This window comes from Maylandia zebra, linkage group LG2 (assembly GCF_041146795.1).
Source record: "Maylandia zebra isolate NMK-2024a linkage group LG2, Mzebra_GT3a, whole genome shotgun sequence".
Taxonomy (NCBI): domain Eukaryota; kingdom Metazoa; phylum Chordata; class Actinopteri; order Cichliformes; family Cichlidae; genus Maylandia; species Maylandia zebra.
The window spans coordinates 47,488,729-47,514,390 of record NC_135168.1 but is presented as its reverse complement, the minus strand read 5'-3'; the positions used below and the strand labels follow the sequence as shown (position 1 = coordinate 47,514,390).

The following is a 25,662-nucleotide window of genomic DNA, read 5'->3' as shown; positions in this document are numbered from 1 at the left end:
CACCCTGGCCAAAAAGGCTAAAATGACCAAAGAAAAAGTGGAAAACAGTTAAACATGAGAGGTTTAGGACAAAGTTTGTGTTTTTCCCATTGTTTAAGCACTGCTTCCAGCCAAGAGTGATACCAAATATGCCCCATAGCTGCAGAAAAGGCTAACATTGTTATCTTTTTACAAAAAACCAGCTGAACATGAGAGGTTTTTGGACCAATTTTGTGTTCTCCATTCTTTAAGCACCGTTTGAGCACCGGCACCGTTTCAAAAGTACCGATTTGGCACCGGTATCAGATAAAACCTAAACGATACCCATCCCTATCTGTATATGATGTGTTTTGATAAATTATGTATTTTCATTTTGTGAAACTTCCTGCAAAACAAATAAATAAATACAAACTAGTTTTATTCAAATGCTGCATGAAAATACTGGGCAGTTAATCAGGTTAGTTTGTGGTGAATTCACAGTAAACCACTGTGTTGGACTGGTGCGCAGGGTACTGTGGTACCCATGGTCAGATTTAGGTTACATCAAGTGTAGCAGAGATGAGTTTGCATTTAAGCTCATGATTTAGATTCATTCACGGAATTCCAGTTTTATGCTGTCTGTTATGAAGATAGTATAAACTGTGGTGTCGCTGCACTGTGCCATACTTTCCCATCGATATATGTGATGCAGCATTAGAAAAGCCAGCGAAAGATGCAGGCTCAGAATCCCAGCTACACACAAAAACAGCTGAGCCCACTGGATTTTCCAGTATTTCCGATTTCTGTTATCTTAACCGCACCGTTAACAAAAAAGCTGTCTGAAAAGTGGAGTTTATTAAACATTTATTGTTGTAATCTCTATTATTAGTAGGCAGTAAAATATATTTTACCTTCACAATCTGTAATGAAAGGATCTAAATCATTTCTAAAACAAATAAAACCACTACACTTAAGCTTAAATAATTATTTTGGTAAACATAACCTATAAGTAGGAAAATTAGTTGAAAATGAACAGGGTTGAGTTTTAGATTGTAGTATTGTGACAAACTTAGTACACAATTTGCAATGACTGATTGCTGAATACTGGCTAAAACAGGATGATGAAGTTAGTTTTAAATTATACATAATTGTGATTGCAAAAATGTTATTTTTTTGTTTCCCCTGTGCTCTCTGCTTCACCATTTTTTTGTTTATGTGCAAGTGAAACAGACACAAAAGATTGGGGAAGGGTTGTGGAGAGGCAGGTGAAGTTTTGGGCGTAACCTAAAGTGAAACATCAGGGTTTTTAAAAGGTAGGGCAAGATTTGCTAATAATATTACATCTACAACTCCCTTACACTTATCTAACAAATCCTGCCACTCACTGCTTTAGCTCGTATTATAAAGTCTCAGATACAGACAGTATTTCAAGATGTATGTATTTAGTGACTGTATATTCTAGGAGCATTTCATTTGACTTTGTTTTTGCGAGGTCTTTTTCTTTATATATACAAATGAAGTAAAAAGCTAACAGTCATCTTTTTTTACTGAATGTGCTTTTGTCTGCACAACATTTCAGATCTGTCAGCTCAGTTAAAGTTGGATGTTTGGATGTTAGGTAAGGTGACCCTGGCTGCTTGGAACAGAGGCAAGCTTGAATAAAAATGCTGTAACCTTACTTTTGAAGTCAGAAGCCTGTTCTGCATGCAAATGTAGGTTAGTTTTCCAGTTGCGGATTAAGCTTTGCCAGTTCATAATATGATCTTGTACTTTCAAAAGAGATTAAAAATGGTGCTTTGTGTTGTGTTTTGTGCTCTGTTTAGGTAGGCCACACAGAAGCACAGAAACCAGGTCTTTTTTCAGGAGCCGCTTTTGGATTTAGAGCTACCTCTTTTTAAAAAGAGTCATAACTTTGCATCCATTCATTCAATTTAGGGAAATATCTAATAGTAGAATTCAGTAGTATTCAATGTGTTGATATCTATATTTTTGCCAGGCACTATTTCATTTATATTGTTCTAGACAGTGCGCCTTTGTGTTTGTGCTGATAAGGGTTAAACAGTGGGGTTATTTAACTGGCACACAAGTTAAAACCATGTCTACAAGACATCCAGTGTCTCACATTAGATATCTTGTATAAAAAATAAAATAAAAACATATCTTGTATAATATCTGTGAAGACAGGAGTGTTTGTCTAAAACTGCTGTAGCAGAGAGATTTGGACAGGATTTCTGACAGCCTCTACTTTGCTTGGATAAAATATTGATGTTTATTGCAGCCTATAGCAAGAAGGTTAAGAAAACGACCCTTGTTTTACATGTCCCATCTTTTCGAACACATGGAAAAAAACATGTCTGCAATTTCCGTCCACAGCACTAATTAATTTTATTAAAATGCGTTACCATAACAGCGCACCCACTTTCCACCATATGGTCAATATTTTCATTACTTGAAATTACTGTGAGTGGTGGGCAGTCCCTCTGTTTTCAGAGCCCACGTATGAGCTGTGTGTCATGTCCTTGATTATCAGTGTGCAGCATTAGAGTTGCTGAAAGCTTGTTTAGGAATATTAATGAGGTATACAGGTTTAGATGGCCTCAGGCGATTTGATTAAATGTAAAACTGTAGAAAAAAAATGTCTGAGTGCTTTGTAGCCAACTGTCAGTCACAAACTAACCAGACAGTACAAGTGCACCACAGCTCTGCTGTTGTAAAACATGAAAATGAGCTTCAGTATTTTGTTCAAGCTGAGAAGAGAGGCTGTCAGAAATTCTGTCCAAACATCTCTGCAATTCCAGACTAACACAAACACTTTTTTTTTTGCATAGAAACAACCACTGTGGCACCCAGCAAAAAGGTTTTAACTTTACTCATAGGGAAACAACCGTGTTAATTCATTTAAACATTATTTAATAGCATCTTTGGTCATCTGTTTAAAAAAAAAAAGTAACAGTGACTCTAACTGTATGCAGACTAGATATCCATTGAAGCAAAATGCTGTATACTGCTTTTAACCATGAATATCTTTGATTCACTTGTTTTTACACATCCAGTAAATTAATTGACTGTTTAAGAGTTTATTTGCATATCCATGTAATACTTTTGCTTACCTCACGAGCTAACATTTTTGCTATTGTGCATCTGACTAACATCAGCAGATCTTCCCATTATATCCTTAGAGGTGTCATAAATGCTGCTTATGTTACTTAAATGAGGCTTACTAGTGTTGCCTTCATTTGGTATTAGTTATTTATTAGAATTTAAGACTGTGCCCTCACTGTTTTATAGCCTCCCATGTGCCCCAGCACTATTTTGATTCCATCTGCAAAATCTGTCTGACTAGTCTTTTCTGCCCAAGGCCATGATACTAAACTTAGCTCACCATGTTGAGAATATTTTCCATGTTTTGAAGCAAATTGTTTTTGTCCCACTTGGGGTGAGAAAAGGTGACATTTCTCATTATGAGATCTTTCATTTAGCCTCAAGCGAATTTGGCAGCTGGATAAGAAGAGGCAGGCGATGACGAGGCGTCATCTCAGCGAATCAATAAACCTGTGTGCGTTTTGGGTCTGTGCATAAAGTACCAGTCTGTTGGGAAATACCTAAAGTGAGTAAATAGTGAAAACTGGTAATAGAAGAGCACGATAATAAATTAAACTACTGTTTAATTTAACTATGTACATATCTTGCATAGTATAGGTAGTGTATGTCTTTCTCTTGTCAAGCTTGAATGAGATTTAGAGATGAGGACAAAATTAATTGCCTCCAAATAAAATTTTAAGTTTTTATCAAAATGTTCTCAACTTTAATTCTGCTGGAAAGGCTTAAGGTTTAAGAGTGTGTTTATGGGAAATAAACTGTCCTTCCTCACAGTATCGTCCTGTGAGGTCAGACGCTGACCTCAGACGCATGGGACAAGAAAGCCTGGCTCTCAGTCCTCGCTCCTATTCATCCCAGAGGTGTTCGGTCAGGTCAAGAATCTGTGCAGGCCAGTCAGGTTCTTCCTCATCACACTCAGTTAGCCATTCTTTATGGATCTTGCTTTGTCCACTGGTGTGCAGTTATGTTGGAACAGGAAGGCGCCATCCCCAAAATGTTCCCACAAAGTTGGGAGCATGAAATTGTCTAAAATGGCTTGGTATGCTGAACCATTACGAGTTCCTTTTACTCAAACGAAAGATCAGAAGCCAACATCTGAAAAACAACCCCACACCAAATCCTCCCCTCTTCTAAAGTTTACACTACTCGTCAGACAACTAATCGTCTCCTGGCAACTGCCAAAGACGGACAGAGAAGCATTATTCATCAATCAAGAGAACATGTCTCGACTGTGTTGCAGTCCATTAGCAGTGTGCTTTACCAGCACCATCTGACTTTGTATTGCGCTTGGTGATGTAAGGCTTGCGTGTAGCTGCTTGGTTATGGAAACCCATTCCATGAAGCTCCATGTTTTTTTTTTTTTTTGTAGAAGCAGTTTGCATAGCTACTTTCTTTATTTTGTAAACCTGTGGCCATAGAAGTAATTGAAATCTGGATGATTTGAATGGGTGAGTGAATACTTTTGGCAGTGGATGTTTGGAGAAAGCGGGAAGAGGCAAACAACTGATTGTCCCCACAGTGAAACACGGTGGTAGGAGTATTATGCTGAAGGGATGAAGGGAAAAAAACACAACGAAAGAAGAATATGTGAGGATTTTTCAAGAAAACCTTAGGCAGTAAACAGCCAGTGTTGGTCAAGTTACTTGAAAAAAGTAATCAGCAACTAGTTACTGATTACTTCCCCCAAAAATTAATCCCGTTACTTTACTGATTACTTATTTTCAAAAGTAATTAGTTACTTAGTTACTTTTTAAAAACCCGATTTACACCCTGAATAGGTGATAAAGCGATAGATCTTTCAGCCCAATTCTACTTTTTCTGCATAATCCATCATACAAAATGTAATCAAATGGAAAAGCATCTTTTTAAAACTTGTTTTATTAGTTTTAATCTTTTAACTTTATGCATCAAGCAAAAATTTAATTCTATGCAACATTCTCTGACTGGAAGAAATTAGTTTAACATTTAAACCTATTTTCTGCACATTCCAGCACATAAAATAAAATATTTTTTGTGTTTACACTCAGTCTTTCAAATAGATGCAAGTAAAACACAGCAGAAAATAAATAAAGTCAAAGACTCAGCGGTCCTGTTGCTCTATTTTCACCTGTAAAGCAGGAGTTGGGCAGGCGGAGGTTTACCCTGGTGTAGGTGTGCCGCGGTCAGTGGAAGAATCCGTGAGTTTCTCTGTGAGTTTCCCATCACGTCGTAGCTACTCGGTGCTTGTTGGAAGTTTAGGGGTTTTTCGCTGTAAAAAGAAGTTTTCTTCCCACGCACAGCGGACACTAATGTTTTTGTCACTTTTTATGGAATCAAACTCAAAGTAAGGTCAGTACTTCCACGCTTTAAACGCTGCACGCTCATACTCTCTCTGCACTCGATATATTATCCACTGTTGATCTGCACACAGCTGTTGTCACAAACGTCGCACTCGCTTACGTCACTGTCATGAGACACTCTCGCAAAAAAATCACGGTTTTAGTAACGCAGTAACGCAGCGTTCCTACGGGAAAGTAACGGTTAATTACCGTTTTTGCAACAGTAATCCCTTACTTTAGTCGTTACTTGAAAAAAGTAATCGGATTACAATAACGCATTACAAGTAACGCGTTACTGCCCATCTGTGTAAACAGCAAAACTGGATGTGAGTCGCCACTTTGTCTTCCAGCATGACCACGACCCAAAACATACGACACCCTGATGTGAATCTTGTTTAAAATTTGTGGGGTTAACTCAAGGCCAAAGTCTATACCAGAAGACTTTTAAATCTATAGGAGGTTGAAAGATTTGGGCTGGGATTGATCAGGAGATGTGTGCAAGAATTGTTGAAAACTTCAACAAATGACTGCGACTGCGTTATCCAGCAAAAAGGATACACAATTGACTGTTAGAATCATGTTTTTTTTTTTTGTGAAATAATTGTTTTTTCTGTATGCAAAGTAAAATAATGTCAAGCATCAGAAATAACAACAACAACAACAACAATCTTTATTTATAGAGCGCATTAAAAAGCCAGGGGCATGCCAAAGTGCTTTACACAAAACAATAAAACAATAAAATGATTTACACTAAAACATCGGAGTCATATAAGTGTGGGATTATGTTCACAGGTAAAAACCACTAATAGGAATAATCTATAGCACACAGCTATAGCAAAGTAGAACTGTACCATCATACACAGTGATAGAGAACATAGACAACGCAACAATAAAATAATAAAATAATTAGCACTATAACGTCAGAGTCATATAAGTGTGAGATTATGTTCACAGGTAAAGACCACTAATAAGAATAAACTATAGCACACAGCTATAGCAGAGTAAAGCTGTACCATCAAACACAGTGATAGAAAACATTGACAGCGCAGGACAACGCAAAACAACCAGACACATTAATAGAATAACTCACTAGAAGCGAGGCGAGAATTTAACTGGTAGAAAAAGCAAGTTCAAACAGATATGTTTTAAGCCGTGATTTAAAAGATTGAATAGAGTCAGACGCCCGGGTGCCAATCGGGAGATTGTTCCACAGCTCAGGTGCAGCTAGAGCAAACGCTCGATCACCTCTAGACTTCAAGCGAGATCTGGGCTGAACCAACAATGACTGTGAGGAGGATCTTAAGGCCCTCGTAGGAAGATATGAATTTAAGAGTTCCTTAAGATAACTTGGCCCTGTGTTATTAGTAATTTTAAAAGTAAACAACAGAATTTTAAATTGAATACGAAATTTCACAGGCAACCAGTGCAGATCAGCAAGGACGGGAGTGATGTGAGCAAACTTCTTAGTTTTAGTTAGAATGCGTGCAGCGGCATTCTGGACTGTCTGTAATCTATGTAAAAGGGTAGAGTGGAGACCATAATAAAGTGAATTACAGTAATCTAGTCTTGACGTTACAAAGGCATGGATAAACTTTTCCAAGTCATTGTGCGGGATGTAGTGTTTGGCCTTGGAAATAAGGCGAAGTTGGTAGAAACTAGATCTGACGACAGCAGACACTTGTTTATCAAGTTTAAATGAGCTGTCAAGTAGCACACCCAAATTCCTAACAGTGTCAGGGAAAGAACTAGTGAGAAAACCAAAAGCATCATGAAGTTTGGCACGAAGAGCGTCACTGCCAAAGATCATAATTTCAGTTTTCTTATCGTTAAGGATAAGAAAATTTGCCAGAAGCCATTGCTTGACCTCACACATGCACTCTCGAAAGTTACTCACGGACATAGCTAGATCATCATTCAGCTCAAAATAGATCTGGATGTCATCGGCATAATAGTGAAAGGCAATGTGGTATTTCTCAAAAATGACACTTAAAGGAAGCATATACAGTGAGAACAGGGTAGGGCCTAACACAGATCCCTGGGGGACACCACAGCAAACAGGTACAGCGGAGGAGGAGGAGGTGGCCAAGTGAACCGAAGAGAGCCGATCGGAGAGGTAAGATTTAAACCAATCCAAGGCAGCGCCCTTGATGCCTACAGTGTGCTCTAGTCTCGCCAATAGTATGTTATGGTCAACCATGTCAAATGCCGATGAAAGATCCAATAGCACTAGGACAGAGGGGCGTCCATTGTCAGCCATTAGTAAAAGGTCATTAAAAACTCGGAGCAGTGCTGATTCAGTGCTGTGGTGTTGTTTAAAGGCCGATTGATATTTATCATTAATGTTATTCTCATCCAGGTAGGTCTGAAGTTGAAGCAGAACTACCTTCTCAAGAATTTTAGCCACGAAGGGAAGTTTGGAAATCGGCCTATAATTGGCATAATCATTTTGATCGAGATTACTTTTTTTAAGAACAGGTTGGATTATAGCAAATAATCCAAATAAAGTTCGGACGTTTAGAAAAGAGGTGCTAAAAAATTTATTGCTCTGTTTAACGAACTTGGGAAATACTTATTTGTGTTTTCTTATGTAACAGAACTGCAGAGTTCACATTTAAATAGTTATGTACTTTAGCCATGTGCATTTTTAATATGTAGCACATGCTAGTTATCTAAAATACAGACTCTTTTTGTCTTCTAAACTGAAATGAAATGGAGTTGCTGACAAATCCTTGAAACCCTATATTTTAATGCAGAGAGCAAAGTTTGTTTGTTTTTTTAATTTTAACTTATGTGCAAAGAACACTTTGTATAATGTTAAAAACCAGATGAGCTAAGGCAAACTGGAAAATGGTCCTGTGGTCATAATTAACATATTATCTTATATATATACTATATCTGTCTGTCTGTATGTAAACCGAACCGTGAATTTTGTGTATCGTTGCACCCCTGATATATACATATATGTATATCGACTTATCTACACGGTGCCAGACGCTGTGACAGCACGGAAGCATTTGACACCCAAGTAATGAATAAATAATTAAAATGAGAGAACATCAGATACACAAGAAGATCATTAGCAGTTGTGAAAGCATTGTGAGGATGGGACAGGTTAAAAAAACCTTTACAAAACATTTGAATTGAGGTGGATGAACTACTACGTCACTGACGTTCTGTTTCTGATTTTAAGTTTGTGTGCACTGCAGGGATATGATGAGGGCAAAGATGAAGACATTTAGTTGGCATGGTAACTTTAATTATAGTCACCTCCCTTGTAGCAATCTTGTGTTGCTGTCTGCTCTACTTCATTCAAATTGCTGTTAAAAATAAATCTGTTTCTTAACTTCAAACATCACCTACTTTTTCACTGCTAAAATAAACTAGCTTAAATGACAGTATGGGAGCATATGCTGTAAGCTTCCCAGGAGGATTTGAAAATAGAGCAGTGACCTCAGCCATACTCCATCTGCCACCTGGGATAGGCTGTAGGCCTACACAGGTATGTAGCATAGGAGATAAATGCAAATTTAGCAATGGGAATACAATGCAGACACAGGTTAAATGTATGCTTTGGTATTACTTTCACTGCATTGCTTATGGCTTGATAACTGGTTCCACTGAGTTCACAGACCTGCTGTACACAGCCAATACCTCTTTCCTCCGGCACACTGCATTGCTGTTGAAATTGGTCTAACCATCTCAGGACAATGCACTTTATCACTCCCCGTGGTTAGTCATTTAGGCTATATGGATTCCGGCTTTAGGCTAAATCTTCTCATCACATCTCAGTGGATACTGATCTTATGTGAAGTCTCCAAAAGGTGTGAAGTAAATTAATTTCATAGCCGAGTAAGTCTGGAAGCTGCAATGACATTGACAAGTAGAGAGGTGCTGGATGTACTTTACAGTTAATCCAGCACAGGAAATAGTCATGTGTTTATTATATCTCTATATAGATCATATATTTTCAGATATCAGACGTGCATGACTTTTGTAATTCATGAGCTGAACACTTTTGTTTTGCACCGATTACCTGATCATCTATGGATGACCTCAGAGTGGGCCATCCTTCTGGGCAGACCAATTACTTGCACAAATGCCATGTTTTTCATAAAGATGAAAGCCACACTTTTAATCAGCCACTGCTGATGATAGGCAATAATCTTACTGATTGCACTAAATTTTCAGTTGTAGTGATGAGCTGTGAGGACTTTGATTATAGCAAAAAAGTGGTCACAACATCATTGCATACTTTATCCGGGCTGCCGTGCAGTATGAATGACATCTACATATTTCACGCTATGAAAATTAGATTTCCAAGCCCTTGCCTTGCCTGTGTTCTTGGTTTTGTCTTAATTTTTTCAGTTTTATCTGAGCTTTTTTGTGGGATTTATGGAGTGCAACATATTAAGTAAACCTATCTATTTACCTCTGCTACCATCCTGTAATGAAATATATGTAGGAGGCTGACAGCCAGACATATTCGACACACACTAGAGCTTCAAATCACTGTACAACTGCAATGCAATCTTACCCTGCTAGATTTTGTAAAGACAGGCTTGGCCCTGTCACTGCAACTTTTTGATGAATGATGGCATCTGATTAGTCGCCAAGAAATCTGAAATGACTCCAGCTCTAAAGCCAGGAAACAATTCTGACAAAGCGCTGTCTGAAGCAGCCAGACATCTGGATTAAGGTGCAAAAGGATTTGACTATCTTTTTTTTCAGTCGGGGCAAGTGCTAGAATCTGATATATAAACTTTCTAATGTTAGCGTTTAAACTTTTTCTTGGGAGATAGTTTGTGGTCATGTTTTCATTTTCTTTATCCATCTTATAAATATATGAAAATATATTTAAAACTTAAAAGGAATTTTCTGAGTCAGACTTGTGTATATATATTTAATCTAAAAATATATAAATAGAGGTTAGCAGGGAGGAGCTGATGAGTCCATATCCATATTTTAAAATGGTAATTAAACTTAATGAGGAAGTGAATTTATCTGCTTCACAAATATGCAAATGCATAGAGAGACACAGAATCTCTTTTTCGGCACTGACTGGGTGCTTGTATTTGTTTTGTATTTTGGAAGATGTGTCCATGGTTCCTTTAACTGGCTAACAGTTAATTCAAAGACTATAGCATAGATTCTTTAATACTAGATCGTCATCCCTCGAAGGTTATGACCTTATAAGCCTGTTGTACTTGTAGTGCCACTTGTAGTGTTGTTTATGTAGAGGTGGGGGCCTGGCATAGCAGTCTTACAAAGTGGTTTAATGTTACTGTGTCCGTAAAGGAGATTATATCACTTGAAGAAGAACATAATATGTCTTGTAAAAAGGTGTTAAAGGAAAGTACAGCGTGATGGGAAGCCTTTCTTGAGCTGAATTTGAGAAATGCATTAAGTAAGTGAATTAAAAGGTAGCTTTCATCTGCTGAGAGTAAGTGTAATACTGTGTATGTTTGTGTGTGTTGTGGGATCAGTGGTGGTTTTCTCTCAACTGATTAAGATGAATATGTCATGAGAAATAACTTTTCATTTCTTCTTCCTGTTACCTATGGCTTACATTCTGTCTGAGCCTTAAAGGCCCACTTCTGTAAGAACTACCACGTGTGATGCTGGCCTTGGTTTACCTGGGAGTCGACTGACAGCTGCTGGAATGAGAATGAGGAGTGGCGCAGACAATTAAAGGGTTGGATTCAGCCTGGCCTGACCTTCTGATCAATGCACTCCTATTTAGAGCTGGCAGGCTAGAGGCTGGGTCTCTTTTCAGACTAATAAAGATGGCACAGAGAGCAGCTCCTAGGGTAGCCTGCCAATACTTTTAACACCCCCATTGATTCTCATTACTGTTAATGGTTTCTTTGCTAGTGTGAGTCGGATGTTGAGAGGGTGTGGGTGGACTTGGGTGTAGTTGGAGATTTGGTAAGGGCCAGAGTCATCGTATTATAGCAGTACTGAGAAAGTGCGTTGGCTCCTTGTAATACAATGAGTTAAGTCGTGATTAGCTCCTAAGCTTCGCTGGAAGTACAGGCGATTCATGGTAAAAAAAAAACAACATTTTTACGATTACATTCACCTTTATTCAACACGTGTGAGCTGCTATCCAAATCTTTACCTTCTGCTGTCACATTCATGGTCATGGTGGCACTGTTTTCCTGTTGCAGTGTAAATGCTAAAAGGGTCATAGATTTACTCTTAAACCAGCCTACTGATGTAATTGGTCAAAACAAAATCCAAATGTGGTTTCTCTCAGCAGAACAGACACACCAGCATCCACACATTTGTTGTGTTTACGTACAAAACAGCCAAAAAACACCCTAGTTTGATTCAGTCTGCTGTAGGAGCTGCTTAGCATTGTGGTTATACGTCAACTCAGTAGTTTAGTCTGGAGATGTCATGACTGTAATGAGACGGCAAGTTGGGGGCATGAAAAAGACATGTCAAAATAGTATGTGGTGCTTTTATTTTCCTACTTTCAAACTACTGGAAATACCTACATATTTCAGTGACCTGCAGAGCTGCTGTATACATTGTAGTAATTCTTTGCCTATATTTTTAAACAACCTTGATTTGATTAGATTCTTATTTATCTTAAGAAATCTACAGTGCAGTGAAAAGTATTTCCCCCCTCCTTATTTCCCTTTTTTCCCTTTTCGACCTCCGCGCATCTGACTCCATTGCACTGTTCAAATCACGATTAAAAACCCACTTATTCAATCTTGCCTTTCCCTCTAGTTAATATTTCTTTTATGATTTTATATCATGCACTTCTATGCTCATTTAAATTCTTGTTTGCTCTGTACCTGTTGCTTTCCTATGTATTAGTGACAGTTATCTGTTTGCATATTTAGTACTTGCTTTGGTCCTATTTCTATTATCCTCCTCCTATACTCTATTTTACTTGTTAAGCACCTTGGCATACCCTTGGTTTTTAAGTGTGCTTTATAAATAAAGTTTATTATTATTATTATTTTTTAACTGGGGTATTGCTTTTACCCAACTGGGAAAAAACTAGAGAACTGGGCAACATAGGAGTTTAAAATCGATACCATAGATGAGACGGCTACTAAAAATCTCGGACAAGTTTAAATCTCAGTGACTTTGACTTAGAGGTCAAGTTCAGAGGTCGAGTTTTCTGAAAACCTTGTGAATGCAACAATTCAAGAAGGAAGTCACCTATGACTTTCACATTCATACCACAGGCGCATCTACTGAAAGTTTTTGTATTGCTAAAAATGTTGAATGAGTTCTGAATCTTAGTGACCTTGAACTGAGAGTGGAGTTCAGAGGTCAAATTTTCTGAAAACCTCGGAAATGCGATAACTCAAATTCAAATTCAAATTTTATTTGTCACGTACACAGTCATACACAGTACGATATGTAGTGAAATGCTTGGACAACTGCTCGTGACCTAAAGAAAACAAAAAAAGGAAAAGGCTATGAATAAGATAGGAAATAAATATGAAAAATTAAAAAGGGTAAATTTAACTAGGAAGGAATAAAATATAAATTAAGGTTAAAAATGAAATAACTGTACAACACAAATTAGAATGAAGGGTAAATTTAACTGGGAAGAATAAGATAAAGATAAATATATAAATTAAAGTTGAAAATAAAATAACTGTACAACAAAATACACAATACACAATATAGAACTATATAAGAATGTATGAAGAAATCTAAATATAAATAAATATATACACAATAACAGCAGCTGTACAAGTATTAACTGGAAATGAAGAATATAGTGACCAGTGTTGTGCAAAACCAAAGTCCAGAAAGTCCAGTGTGTGTGTAAGAACCATATGTGTGGGTCAGTACTGTGTGGTGGTGTGATTGAGAGACCGTATCGCCTGCGGGAAGAAGCTCCTCCTCAGTCTCTCTGTGTTGGTCTTCAGGGAGCGGAATCGCTTTCCTGACCTCAACAGAGAGAACAGTCTGTTGTTGGGATGGCTGAGGTCCTTCACCATCTTCCTGGCCTTGGTCCAGCACCGCCTGCTGTAGATTGAGTGCAGGTCAGGTCATGAAGGAAGTCGCCAAGGATTTTCAAATTTATATCATAGGTGCAGTTACTAGGTGACTGAAGGGTAGCACTGGCAGCCCCCAGTATTTTTATATGAGGATATTTTCGTTAATGGATAAATTACCCAAAAGTACTTGTTTCCCTTTGTAAAATCATAAATTAACTGTAATAATTCACATGTGTTTGACACTGGGTTCAATTTTATTAGCCACACCCAGGTTTGATTACTACCATACCTGTTGAATCAAAAAATCAGTTATATAGAACCTGTCTAACAAAGTGGAATAGGCTAAAAATATAAAATACTATGGCTTATGCCATGATCTATAGAACCTCAAGAGAAACAAAGTCAGTGGCATCTATAACACCCACAACCCTGAAGCTGAAGTACCCTTGACCAAAAAGAACTCAAAAGTTTGTTTCACATTTGCCAATACACATCTTGATGAGCTCCAAGACTTTTGAGAAAATGTTTTGTTGGCTGACGAGCCAAAAAGTTGAACTTTTTGGAAAGTTTACATTGTGTTATATTTGGTGTGAAACTAACACAACATTTCTTAAAAAGAATGTCTTACCAAGAGTCGACATAGTGGTGGTATTGGGACTACTGGTGCTGCTTCATGACCTACAGCAACTTGCCATAATTGATGGATCCATGATTTCTGCTCTCTAACACAAAATTCTGAAGTCGAATGTTTGGCCATCAATTTGTGCCCTGATTCTCAAGTTCGTTTGGATTATGCAGCAGGACAGTGATCAGAAACACACCAGCAAGTTCACCTCTTAGTCAGGAGGCTATGGTTCAGGAGAACCATCCCTGGCTACTCTACTGCTTGTGGTACCCTTGGGCGCTGTTTGATGATCTGAAGCATATAAGTGTGACAAATATGCAGAAAATAAATCAGGAAGGGGACAAATACTTTTTCACAGTACTATATTCTTTGTGAGGTTTTTTTTCTCACTCCAAAGTTCAGGGATTGCAGCAACATTGTCTGCTAATCATTTAGTGTTTAGTGCTCCACTGGAGGCCTTGACACTGACAATAGCACAATGGAAAAACAATAAAAGGGGTTTTGTAAGTGCAGGTATTTTGCCACAGGGTGCAGGTAAAAATATGAAATACAAATAAACAAGCCCAGGGTGAAGGCTTAACATGTGAAGACAGTGGTTTACGTCCTCGTACTCCTTTGAGGTCTGAATGTACACCTCTGGAAAGTTAATCAAAGAAATAGCTTTCTCTTCTTTGTTGGTGCTCACCAGGCAGACAGCAAATTAGTGCAGTGCTTCAAGGTCCATGCTTCAACTTATTCTACGTGATATGTGTTTGCGCACATTTGATTTGCTATCGTTTTCCCTGATGGCCATACACTGCATTCTGGAAAAGTAGATGACTTCACATTGCTGTGTTTTGGCCTAGTGGCTCACTGAAATGAGCTTTTATGCAGCATCATTACAGAGAAAGGTGCCTTAGGCTGCAGGTTAGACTCTAAAAGTAAAATGCTCTAAATCAGAATGGACTGTGTGGTTTCTGTTTTAGTTTCCTAGCTCTAAAACTGATTTAGAGCCATGTAGTAAGATGATAATACAAGTATTTTAGCAGTGTAAGCCTAATACTGTTTTTTCTCTCATTTGCAGACTACAAGATGAATCCAAACTGCTCCAGCATTCTAATGGCCAGGGTAAAGTGACCTGGTGCTTGAGAGAAGCTGTTCAATGGCTGCAGCATGCAGGTATTTTCTCCATGGCATGCAGAGCTCATGCCAATCAAACTGACTAAGAAAGCAATTCACCACTGGTGTACTTATGTTATAAGCCCTGTCTGGTAATATGTGAAATATATTAACATGGACTTTTTCCCACTATAGCTGAGGACTTAGTTTTGTTTAGTCCACAGAGCCCGCAACCTCTGACTTCCACTTCAATACTTAGCCCTAGATGCAAAGTTTTTTACTTCTTTTTTCTATTTCGACTTCTTAATTTATCATCTTCACTTTTGAAATGAACCAAATTATTAATGGTGTGTCAAATTTAATGTGCGGTTGATGTCTGCATACCAAAAACTCTGAAGCAGCACAGGGAGTCTAATCATTCATTATAAGTACCATTAAAAAATTACATCATGCTGCAACAATAGGAGATGCATGCGATGCATGCGATGCACGCAGCTGTGTGTGGAGATTAGGATTCAGTGTTTCTTGATACTTGTGATAGAATGGAAGTCTGTTTAAAAAGTTGGGCAGTTGACAGATTTTGAAAATATTTCTAAAGAGGCTAAAAGAAGTGTTAATATGAACTAGCCTTGAATTTTTATCATTATGTTTCTCTTGTAGATGTTCCTGTAAATCAGTCAGTTCAAAATATTTAATTCAATACAATTTAACAGTTTAACATTTGGGGGGAAAAGCTCTCGAATTCTTCCTCTCATCTTATTTTTCTCTAACTTCTCTAATTTCTACTGTCTAGAAATAGTGTTAAACTTTATAACTAACACCTTAAACCAGTTCTGGATGGATTGGACAAACAGTTATGTCTCTATCTTAAATTCTCACAAAATCATCCTGTTTTTATTTCAGTTTTGTTAACTTTTTTGTGGTGTAGTTTCAACATCATGGCAACTGTAAACGGATGTTGGCCAAGCCTGCCTACACAAACACCTGTTGTGTACTCATGTTTTGGCTTCCTTTATGTTTCATAGTAGATATGAAGCAGTAAATTAGTTTTTAGTAATTTAGTTGTAATGAGGTGTTGGCGGTTAAAAAGGTATTGGCGTTAATTTGCTTGCAGGATGTATACTGTTCATTGCTGTCTCAGAGGCTCAGGTGCCGCTTGTCTCTCAGGCTATTACTACTGGAATCTGCCTTCAGATTCAGCAGCAGATAAGAGCAGTGGTATCTCCTCTAATTGCCTGTTGCCTAAGAACTCCTAACTACTGAAGATGTGGGCTGAATGTAAAACAGTTTTCCCGAACTAGATTCTGTGCGTGCATTTGGGCACATGCAATTAGAGCCTCGCTCATTTGAATATACTGCAGTGTATTTTTTTTTCTTTTCTGGCCATGGAATAATTATCTAACCTCGATTATATTCTGCTTCCTTGTGCAGTCGTCAGTGCAGTTTGAAATACATCTGAGCTTTATCTCAACCAGTCAGCGTAGTTTGCGTTGCAGTTCAAAAGCATGTTGTTAGGTTGGGTGTATGTATTTGGACTACATAAAATATGCAACAGGGGCTCCAGTTAAGTTGATTGTGTAAAATGTGAACCTTTCTCTGGTTTCTGTTGATTGTTTTGTTGTGGTCTTTGGCTCCTTTCCATTCAGTTCCAAAAAAATTAAATCATAATAGTTTATCTATATATTTGAAAATTGCACAAACATTGCCTGTAATGTTCCGAAAGTCTTGTCTCTGGCAATGAAATCACCAAACTCACAAGAGATTTGAAGGAAATTAAAGATCGTTGCACTACTGCGCAGTTAATGACCATGCATCGGATGCCAATTCTCATCCAGCACACAATCAAACTCATTTGCAGAGGATTCAACAATGCTTGTAGCTACCTGTTTCAAGCATGACTCATTAACATGATCTGTTACTGTCATTAATAATCATGCTGAGTGCCACTAGATGCTAAAAGGAGGAGCGACAATTGCATTTTGTTATAGTTTGTGTTGGCTGCTTATAGGTTATCGTAATTAAATAATGTATGTTCAAAAAGTAGAGATTTATTAGTCTCCATAGCCACAGCAAATTATACCTGACACACCACATGACACACTCAGTCACATTGCTTCACTTTAAATTGGTGGTGGTGGTGGTGGTGGTCAGTAATGCCTTCTGAGTCCAGAGAGACATAAGAGTTTTCAGAGAGTTTTCAACCAAGCCAAGCATTGCCATTATCTCCCACAGAGCTGCCTACCAGAGCTTCAGAAGTATTCATTCCCCCAAGAAAGGCAATTGGATCCTGAACTAGCTAGCTGAATTAGCTAGATGCTGTTTAAGCCCTCATTCTAATTTTACACATACTATATTTTCATGGGATACTCAGTAGGCAATATAGTGTCCTACTTTAATACCCAAAGTGGAAGCAAATGGGTCAAAGCTCCTGTTTTTAACTGGGCACAGAGGAATGTCCGTCACTCCGGCCTTTGGGAAAAGCTTTCAAGGTGAAAGATTGTATGAGAGCAGCACTTTCTTCATGCTTGGTAGTTTTGCATCATACCAGGGATCATTTTGTCACTGCAAGATATTTTTGGATTTCTGGTCATCTTGTCTCTAAAAACTCCCACTTGAGCTTTTTCTGTTCTTTTTCATCTGAGTCATCTCCAAAGTACTGACACTGTTGTCCCAAATTTTTTTGCTGAGAGTAGCCTGCACAGTACCGGCCACATGACCGCATGCACTCAGTGCCAGTGATACTTGCCTAGGAATGTTCGTCAGCCTCTTGCCGGTGATTACTCTAAACAGCTATTTGACATAGAGAGCATCCCAGATGATGCTGTGTGTTTGAAATGGAGAGGATATTACCTGCTATTGAGTTACTAGTGCAGAAATTTTATAGACCAGGCCAAATTACTGGAAATTTGTAATGTAACATCCTGATGAACCATTTTCTATCAAGTGCTATGTGCATTTTCCTACTGTCCTTCTGTTTTACCTTCCCTGCCTGCTCTCTGATAGCTGCAGTTTAACATTCAAGTGTAAGCGGGTGAAAGGTACGTAGGAGGAGTAATAGTTGAGGATTACTGCTGTGTCAATCCATGTGACACAATAACACTTCCTTTTAAATAAAAGCGACCGATAAATCCCCTATGATCTCTTTATGCTGTTATCTGGGACTTGCAACAGTGGGGGAGAACAATACAGGTTGCTTTTCTTTTGTAATGATTTCACTAACAAAGCAAAACATTCCCATTTATGTTTATTTTGAACACTAAGAACATCTGTTTTTACATGTATCATACTGCTCACACACCTTAATAGTGGTCACAATTTGTAGCTTGACAAAAAGGCATATGTGCTACTAGTTGAGTGACTTTGAAATGTTGCTGCAGATATTAATCTTATCTTACTGAAATACACCTAATCTCTATCTGTTTGTCCACAAATTCCTCCTCCACAATCAGGAGTTCAGCAAAAGAAAAACTTGGCACATCTCTGCACATCTTAGGCCCCTGGAGTTTTTTCAGATATCATGAGATCATCATGTTGCCTGGCAGTCATGTACCAAATGGGCTAAAATGACCCCTCTTTAACCTTTATGCACCAATAGCAACTTATAAAATACTGTCTGGGGTGAGTGGTACTCATCACCCTCTTAGCAGATAAATCTATGGTATCAATTTCAAAACACCACCTAGATCACCTTGTTCTCAAATTATTGCATTTAGAAGATTTTTGTAAAAGTTGACCTCTAACTGATTTATTGCCACCCAGCACTGACACAGGCCCAGCAGACCTTTTACTCCCATCTGTGTGATGGGAACCTCTAAATAAGTCAACTGAGGAGTAAGACTGCAATAGCTCTGTTAACTAGCGCTCTATAGTACAACATCTATAGCATGTTGACCATACACAATAAGCAGTTGTATCTAGGCTTTGGGGCAGTGGTTAGCACTGTTGCCTCTAGGGATGGGTATCGTTTAGGTTTTATCTGATACCGGTGCCAAACCGGTACTTTTGAAACGGTGCCGGTCCTTAAACGGTGCTCAAACCGGTGCTTAAAGAATGGAGAACACAAAATTGGTCCAAAAACCTCTCATGTTCAGCTGTTTTTTTTGTAAAAAGATAACAATGTTAGCCTTTTCTGCAGCTATGGGGCATATATGGTATCACTCTTGGCTGGAAGCAGTGCTTAAACAATGGAAAAAACACAAACTTTGTCCAAAAACCTCTCATGTTTAACTGTTTTCCACTTTTTCTTTGGTCATTTTAGCCTTTTTGGCCAGGGTGAAGGGAGCATCTGCCATCAAACAAGAAGACAGCTGCATGTAACTACGACAGTGTTTGCTAGTTCACCTTACATGCATTAATGTAATAACGTGGTTAGCCTACTCAACGTAAATTACACTCGAACAACATGAAGCTACTCACGCAGAGAAGAACGGCTGCTGCTGCATCATCATCCTCATCATTTCTGCTACACTGGCAGGGCTAGGGGCCAGGACTCTCCTCTTCGGGTTTTTGGGGGATGTTGCTAACTCCGGTCCGATAACAGGCACCACACCCGCAGTAGATGTGCTCGGTGTGAGGTCTCGCAGCAAGCTATCAAATATGGCGCATTTCTCGGCTTTAAAAAAAACGCTATGCGTCGCCAGGTGTTTCATCAGATTCGAGGTGTTAGCTCCTTTGCACAGTATCACAGTATCAGCTTAAAGCACTTGTTGCTGCTGAGTTTGCATATTTTGCTGTGAAGTACAGCCAGACTTTGACCGCTTCGCCTTGGACATTTTTAATCTGTAGCTCTGCTCTAACAGAACGTACGTACCTGGACCCGCCTACTATCCTTGGAAACGTAAAATGATTGGCTAGAATCTGAAGTGTGTGACATCTCAGGAAAAAAAAGCACCGAAATAAAGCACCGAAATGTGCGCTGCTTTTCGGTCTGGTTACTACCGTTTATGTCAGAACCGGTGCCATCATGGCACCGGACACCGGTACCCATCCCTAGTTGCCTCACAGGAAGAAGTTCAATTCCACCATCAGGCAAGGGTCTCTCTGTTTGGAGTTTGCATGTTCTCCCCTGGTACTCCGGCTTTCTCCCACAGTCCAAAGACATGTACTTAGTGGGGATAGGTTAATTGGAAACTCCAGGTGTGAATGTGAGCGTGAATGTTGTCTTTGTCTATGTGTTAGCCCTGCGACAGACTGGCAACCTGTCCCTCTCGCCCTAAGACCGCTAGGCTAGGCTCCAGCCCCCCATGACCCTGAAAAGGATAAGCGGAAGCGAATGGATGGATAGATCTAGGCTGTCAGAGTAAACTGGCATTTAAACCAGAGAAGTACATATCTGCATTTTGCACAACCAGCCACCAAGAAAGGAATGCTGGTGGTGCTAGCAGTGTTAACGCTGGTTCCAGTACCACACATATCTGGGACATTTGAAATAAGTACAATATTAATCTTAAATACAGACACACACTATTTGTGTGATCACCAGTGATTTACCTTGTCTATTAAGATGAGGTTTTTTTTAGGTATTTAGTTTTTCTAATTCACTAGTGAGAGAAATCTGTCCTTGGTGATCAAGAAATAAAATGCTGTGTTTTTCAGGCGTGCAGTTATGTTGTTATCTTCTTGTCCAAACAACTTGCCATTCATAGCAGCAGGCTAATATTAGCTCTCACCTTTGGTTCATTCCATCTCCCTCTGTCTGTCTCATCAACTCTTCTGATACAAACAACACACACACACACACACACACACACACACACACACACACACACACACACACCAACTTTGCTCCACCAGGCGCAGAATTAAGCTTTCTTTCACCTCTGTACCCACAGAGAAAAGAACAGGTATTATTGCTAGAATAATCAAAATTTCACATCAATATTAACGGAGTAATTTTTATAGAATAACATTTGTTCGTGGTAATGAAATCCACAGCCTCTCAGAATTGGTAAATGTGAATCTACTTGATGAAACTTTTGTGTTTGTATGCAGTTTTTCCTCCATGTAAGATCAATGTATTGTGTCTTGCACACTGATTGCAACTCCTCTATGTTGATCTGTTTTCATCACCATTAGGACCTGCTATCTGCCTTGTGCCAGCCTCAATTTTTGTTATACTGTAACCACAAACTATGAAACAGAAGTGGGCAAAGTAATACAGTCTAAAAAATGGTACAATTACCATTTTGTTTCAGTGACCACATCATGAAACTCACTAATGTCTTTTTCTCTCACATTTTCTACAGCAGCAGTTTTGTGATGGTGGTAGCTAATTACAATATCTTGAACTCATCTCTGCCTCCAGCCTTTTATATTTTCACAAAGAAGGCTGGGGGTTGAATTTCTAGTAGGCTGAAACGGCTGTTGAAGCACCTACACACACACACTTCAGCACTCTCTGCCGCACCAACACATTAATGCACATACAGTATCTGTGATTTTCGTATTTTCTGTGTCATCAAAAGGTTTTGGAGCTGCTTTCTTGAGAGCAATTGAAGAAGGAATACTAGGACTGGCTGACTCTCAGTCACAATAAACTTCTGACATATTTCTCTGAATGTTTGTGAGTAAGTTTACACATTAGACAAACATCAGTTACTTAGTAGTTTGGCCCAGTATGCCCATTTTGAACCATGCGTGGTAGAGTATATAATGCACATCGTCGGCAGTGATTGTACAGCATAGTTGTTTTTTCTTTGCCACATTTTGTGTTTCAAATCTCAGTACCTTGTCATATCCAGCCATTTTTTATGGGGAATGACATAGTGACATGACAGTGTTGTCACTCCTGCAAGTCTGAATAAATCTCCATGTTGAACAAGCAATACAGTGGCTCAGGAGTTATTTCTGTGTACATTGAGTGGAATCTGTTCTTTCTAAAATTATTTCTCCAAAGTGCATTTGACCAAGGCCTTTGGTAAAGCTGCGTCCACACAAGGAGTGAGTCGCTCGTAACACATCGCTTTTAAACTCACGGCTGGTCACTAGCAACCTTCCAGGCTCCGGTTGTCTAGGTAACTCTCTCAAGTGTTTGTGCCGCGGTCCATTTGCCTCGGAAGCTGAGAGGGATGCAACTCCCAAGTTGAGTGTGTTCCAATAGTAAAGACGGAAAAGTAAGGAAAAATGGCACAAGCAATACAACACAATGCTTGTTTTTATTTTTTATTTTTTCCCACTTAAAAACACCACTCCAACATATTCTCAGAAACTCAGAAATTCCGAATTTCAAATTTAGCTAGAATGCACTATTTCTACCCTGTTATATATGGGATCACATCTGTAGTCCCTTCAGTGGGGTGCTTTCTTTGTCTTGGGATCCACTCAGTGCACAACCAGTGTTCATCATCAGTTGAAGTCACATAACGTCATTGACTTTGTATGGTCTCTGGTTGCCAGGTCACTGCAAATCGCCGGCTTTGTGAGCAGCTGTTGGGCTGGGGTTGGAAAATGTTCTTTTCCCACATCAAAACACTGCAGAGCCATGCTGGTTAGTGCGTCTTCCTTTTCTTACTGTACAGCCTTGCTTGATAATCTTCTTGTCACAAAGAAGATGTAAACAAGCCTAAACAAAAACAATCTATATATTTCTGTTTTCATAGTATTTATTTTTCTGGATATAAATGGAGAGAATTTGCAACACAATTTCTAACTGTATTTAGACCCCTGCAATATTAGATAGAGTATATGAACTGATTCTTATATAGTGCTCTTCTACCTGAGCACTTCATAGGTTCAGTTTCTAGATGACATACTCTACCTCCCGACCTAGAGCCACCCCAACAAACATACTTGGTGCTTCTTGCATATTTGAGAAGAAAATTTGTTTTGAAAATGTTGCATACACCATCCAGATTTGGGATTTACAACTTTAGAGACATTTGAGTTCCTTTCTTTCTTTCTTTTTTAACCAAGGGGCTTTTTTGTCGACTGACAGCACAACTGAAGATGTTCACCATTTCCTGCTTGTTTACTTCCACTGATGCTCTACTAATAGGACTTTTCTTCTCTAATCACAATGTCACACTCGTGCCTGTCAGTCTTAGGAGGATAATGTGGCTGAGAATCAAATGTGTGTTGTGGCTTCAAGTGAGACTGCTAAGTTCATGACATTGAACATTTAAGTAGAGTACCAGTAGAATAAATTGTCACTGGTCTTGTATGAACTGTGATAACGGGTCTGATATGTAATTTCTGAGTGATTCAAATTCTTTACTTTTATTGGATCTGTTAAACACAGTGACACATTAATTTCACTTTGTGACATGTTCATTACTGCGTGAAATGCTCTCTGAAATGAAATATTGGTGCCACCAAATTATGTGTCCGTGCCACTAATGGGAAAATGTCAGTCGCGGGAGGAGCAAAAAATAGAGCTCTTTGGAAGTTTTGCTTTCAAACGACTCGTTGCCTGATTTAATTGCAGTGTGGTTTACTGCAAAACCTTACTACTTTCAGAATTTGCCAGAGTTTGGAGAGCAGATCTTGCATAAAGTTTATTCATGCCCACACTTTAGACCAGAGGCTGTTGCTTGTCCTTTGTAGTTTTTTTCCTTCTTGTGTTATATGTATTCATGTATTTGTCTATTTTTTTGATAACTGACACCAGTTTTTACAGCTTGAAACTCTGACATTAGTTCAGAGGCTTCATTGCAGTTCTGTACAGCTTCTACTGTATGGAGGCCACATTGCTGTCACCAAAAGGATGTTTGTTTGTTTTATGTCAAACTTGCATCATGTAATATTGTGGGTCTCTCAAGTGACATCTTTAATCAAATCCACTTATAAATCATTGCAACCTTAAAATAGAGTCACATCACTGATTCCACTGGTGACAGGACACTCGGGTCATGTTAACACAGCAGTTCCTTTGTTTAATTCTCACATGCTGAGAGGTGTCTCTCTTGGCTGAAGAAGTATTCGCTCTTAGCTGTAAAATTTTCTGTTGCTCACTCCAGGGAAAGCTTTATAAGGAATGAGACTGCAGCAGCAGGACACAGTGACTCTTTTTTTCCTTCTTCCTTTTTTTACGCTGGAATTGTCACAGAGCTGCCTCCCATTGGTCTCCGTCTCTATGCTTCTGGGCAGTCCTGGTGTAAATTATTTTCCCGAGTATAAATAGGCTGACAGTCTGGCAGGACCAGGTGGTCTAATCTGCCAGTTCAGAGACTTGCTCTCTGCCTAGCAAGGTTGCGTGGCAGTTGTTTGTCCCCACATTAACACAGACCATATTCCCCACAGATGGGCTAGTTGTTGTATAGGGATGCAGCGGTGGCTTCACAGATATTTGTGAAGTTTTCTCTACTTAAGAGACACCTTATATTTTGTTTATTAAATAGGCATAACGACATGGCTGAAGGAGAACATCATTTGTGTTCACCTAGCTTTTTAGTTTATAGTAAAAAGAAAACGAGCTATTTCATTGAGGTACAGCTGTAAAAGCGAAATGTGTAGGTCTGCTCTCGTGTCCTAAGACCAGGTTTTCTCTTATTCCCTTTTTTCACAGTGCAAACTGCTCCTCATTCATGTCAGATAAACTGAAAAGAAAGTTTGTGAGGCTACTGTACCTGTATCTAGTGTTTGGGAAATTGTTCAAAGAAACAGTTTGAGAGGATTCAATTATATTTCCTTGCACCCAGTGCTTGCCATCTGGAAACAGTATGGCACCTGAATATTGAGCATAACAAGGTTTTCCCTTGGTGACAGTTTTGGAGCAGCAGCAGCAACAACAACCGTCGTTACTGTGTGGTTAGTACAACCTGTCTGCCTCAGTTTCTTTTTCCTTTATGGTATACAGAAATCATTAGATGAATTTCTCCAGTTTGAATCATATTTGGAGTTTTGTAAACTTTTGTGGACTTTTCTTATTATGTGAGACATGCTTTTATGAGGTGAAATGCAATTCTAATACTAATTATCACTTATTTCCCATTTTAACTCAATTCTAATAGGTAGCCATCCCAGTCTAACTTTTGCCTCTGTGTGTGGCCCGTTTCCATCTCCTCTGTCAACACTTTCACCCATTTTCAGTCCCATCAGAAGTGCCAACATGTCACCAGCAGCGCTAAAGTCTAATAGCTATGGGAACATTTTCTCTGACACCTGCAGCAAACACGAAGCCTGCTGGGCTGCTGGGAGAACAGAGGGAGGTTTATCTGGGATGGCAGGCCTCGCCTCCACTGCCATGCCAATAGAGGCAGCAGCACAGAGCTTGGTGCTTCACAGCCAGATAAGGCCTCCAGACAAAGAAGCGCTGCAGCTAGACCCCACTCACTACAATAGAGAAAAGAAAACAAGATGTATGACTAATAACCCTTGACAGTTTGCTCCACTTAGATGTTATACTTTCAGCCTCTGAATTAGTATTCAGTATTAAAGCTCAAGGTTTTCATTACACAAAACTAAAGTTTCTCATTGTCAGTTTTAGCTAAATTAACATTGTGGATATTGCTAAGTTAGACTTGCTCTCCCAGGCAACTAGGCCAAAAAGGTCCACATAATAACTAGATGTGAAGTATACAATTACTGTGACACTACTGACATATAATGAAGAATCTTTCTTCGTAATAGTCACCTGATTTAGTTTTAAACGTTT

General features: G+C 38.9%; 1 protein-coding gene across 5 annotated transcripts in view; it reads left to right on the top strand.

Moving 5' to 3' along the window:
* Positions 1 to 25,662, top strand: part of enox2 (ecto-NOX disulfide-thiol exchanger 2) — a 193,652-nt gene that overhangs the window by 5,232 nt on the left and 162,758 nt on the right. For 3 of the 5 annotated variants that reach the window (XM_024805276.2, XM_014412632.3, XM_024805279.2), the window contains one exon: positions 15,037 to 15,131. In XM_024805276.2, the coding sequence (XP_024661044.2) occupies positions 15,037 to 15,131 (95 nt within the window). Of the gene's footprint in view, positions 1 to 15,036; positions 15,132 to 22,466; positions 22,558 to 25,662 lie in introns of those variants that run through there. The other 2 variants (XM_076875768.1, XM_076875773.1) reach the window with 2 other exon arrangements.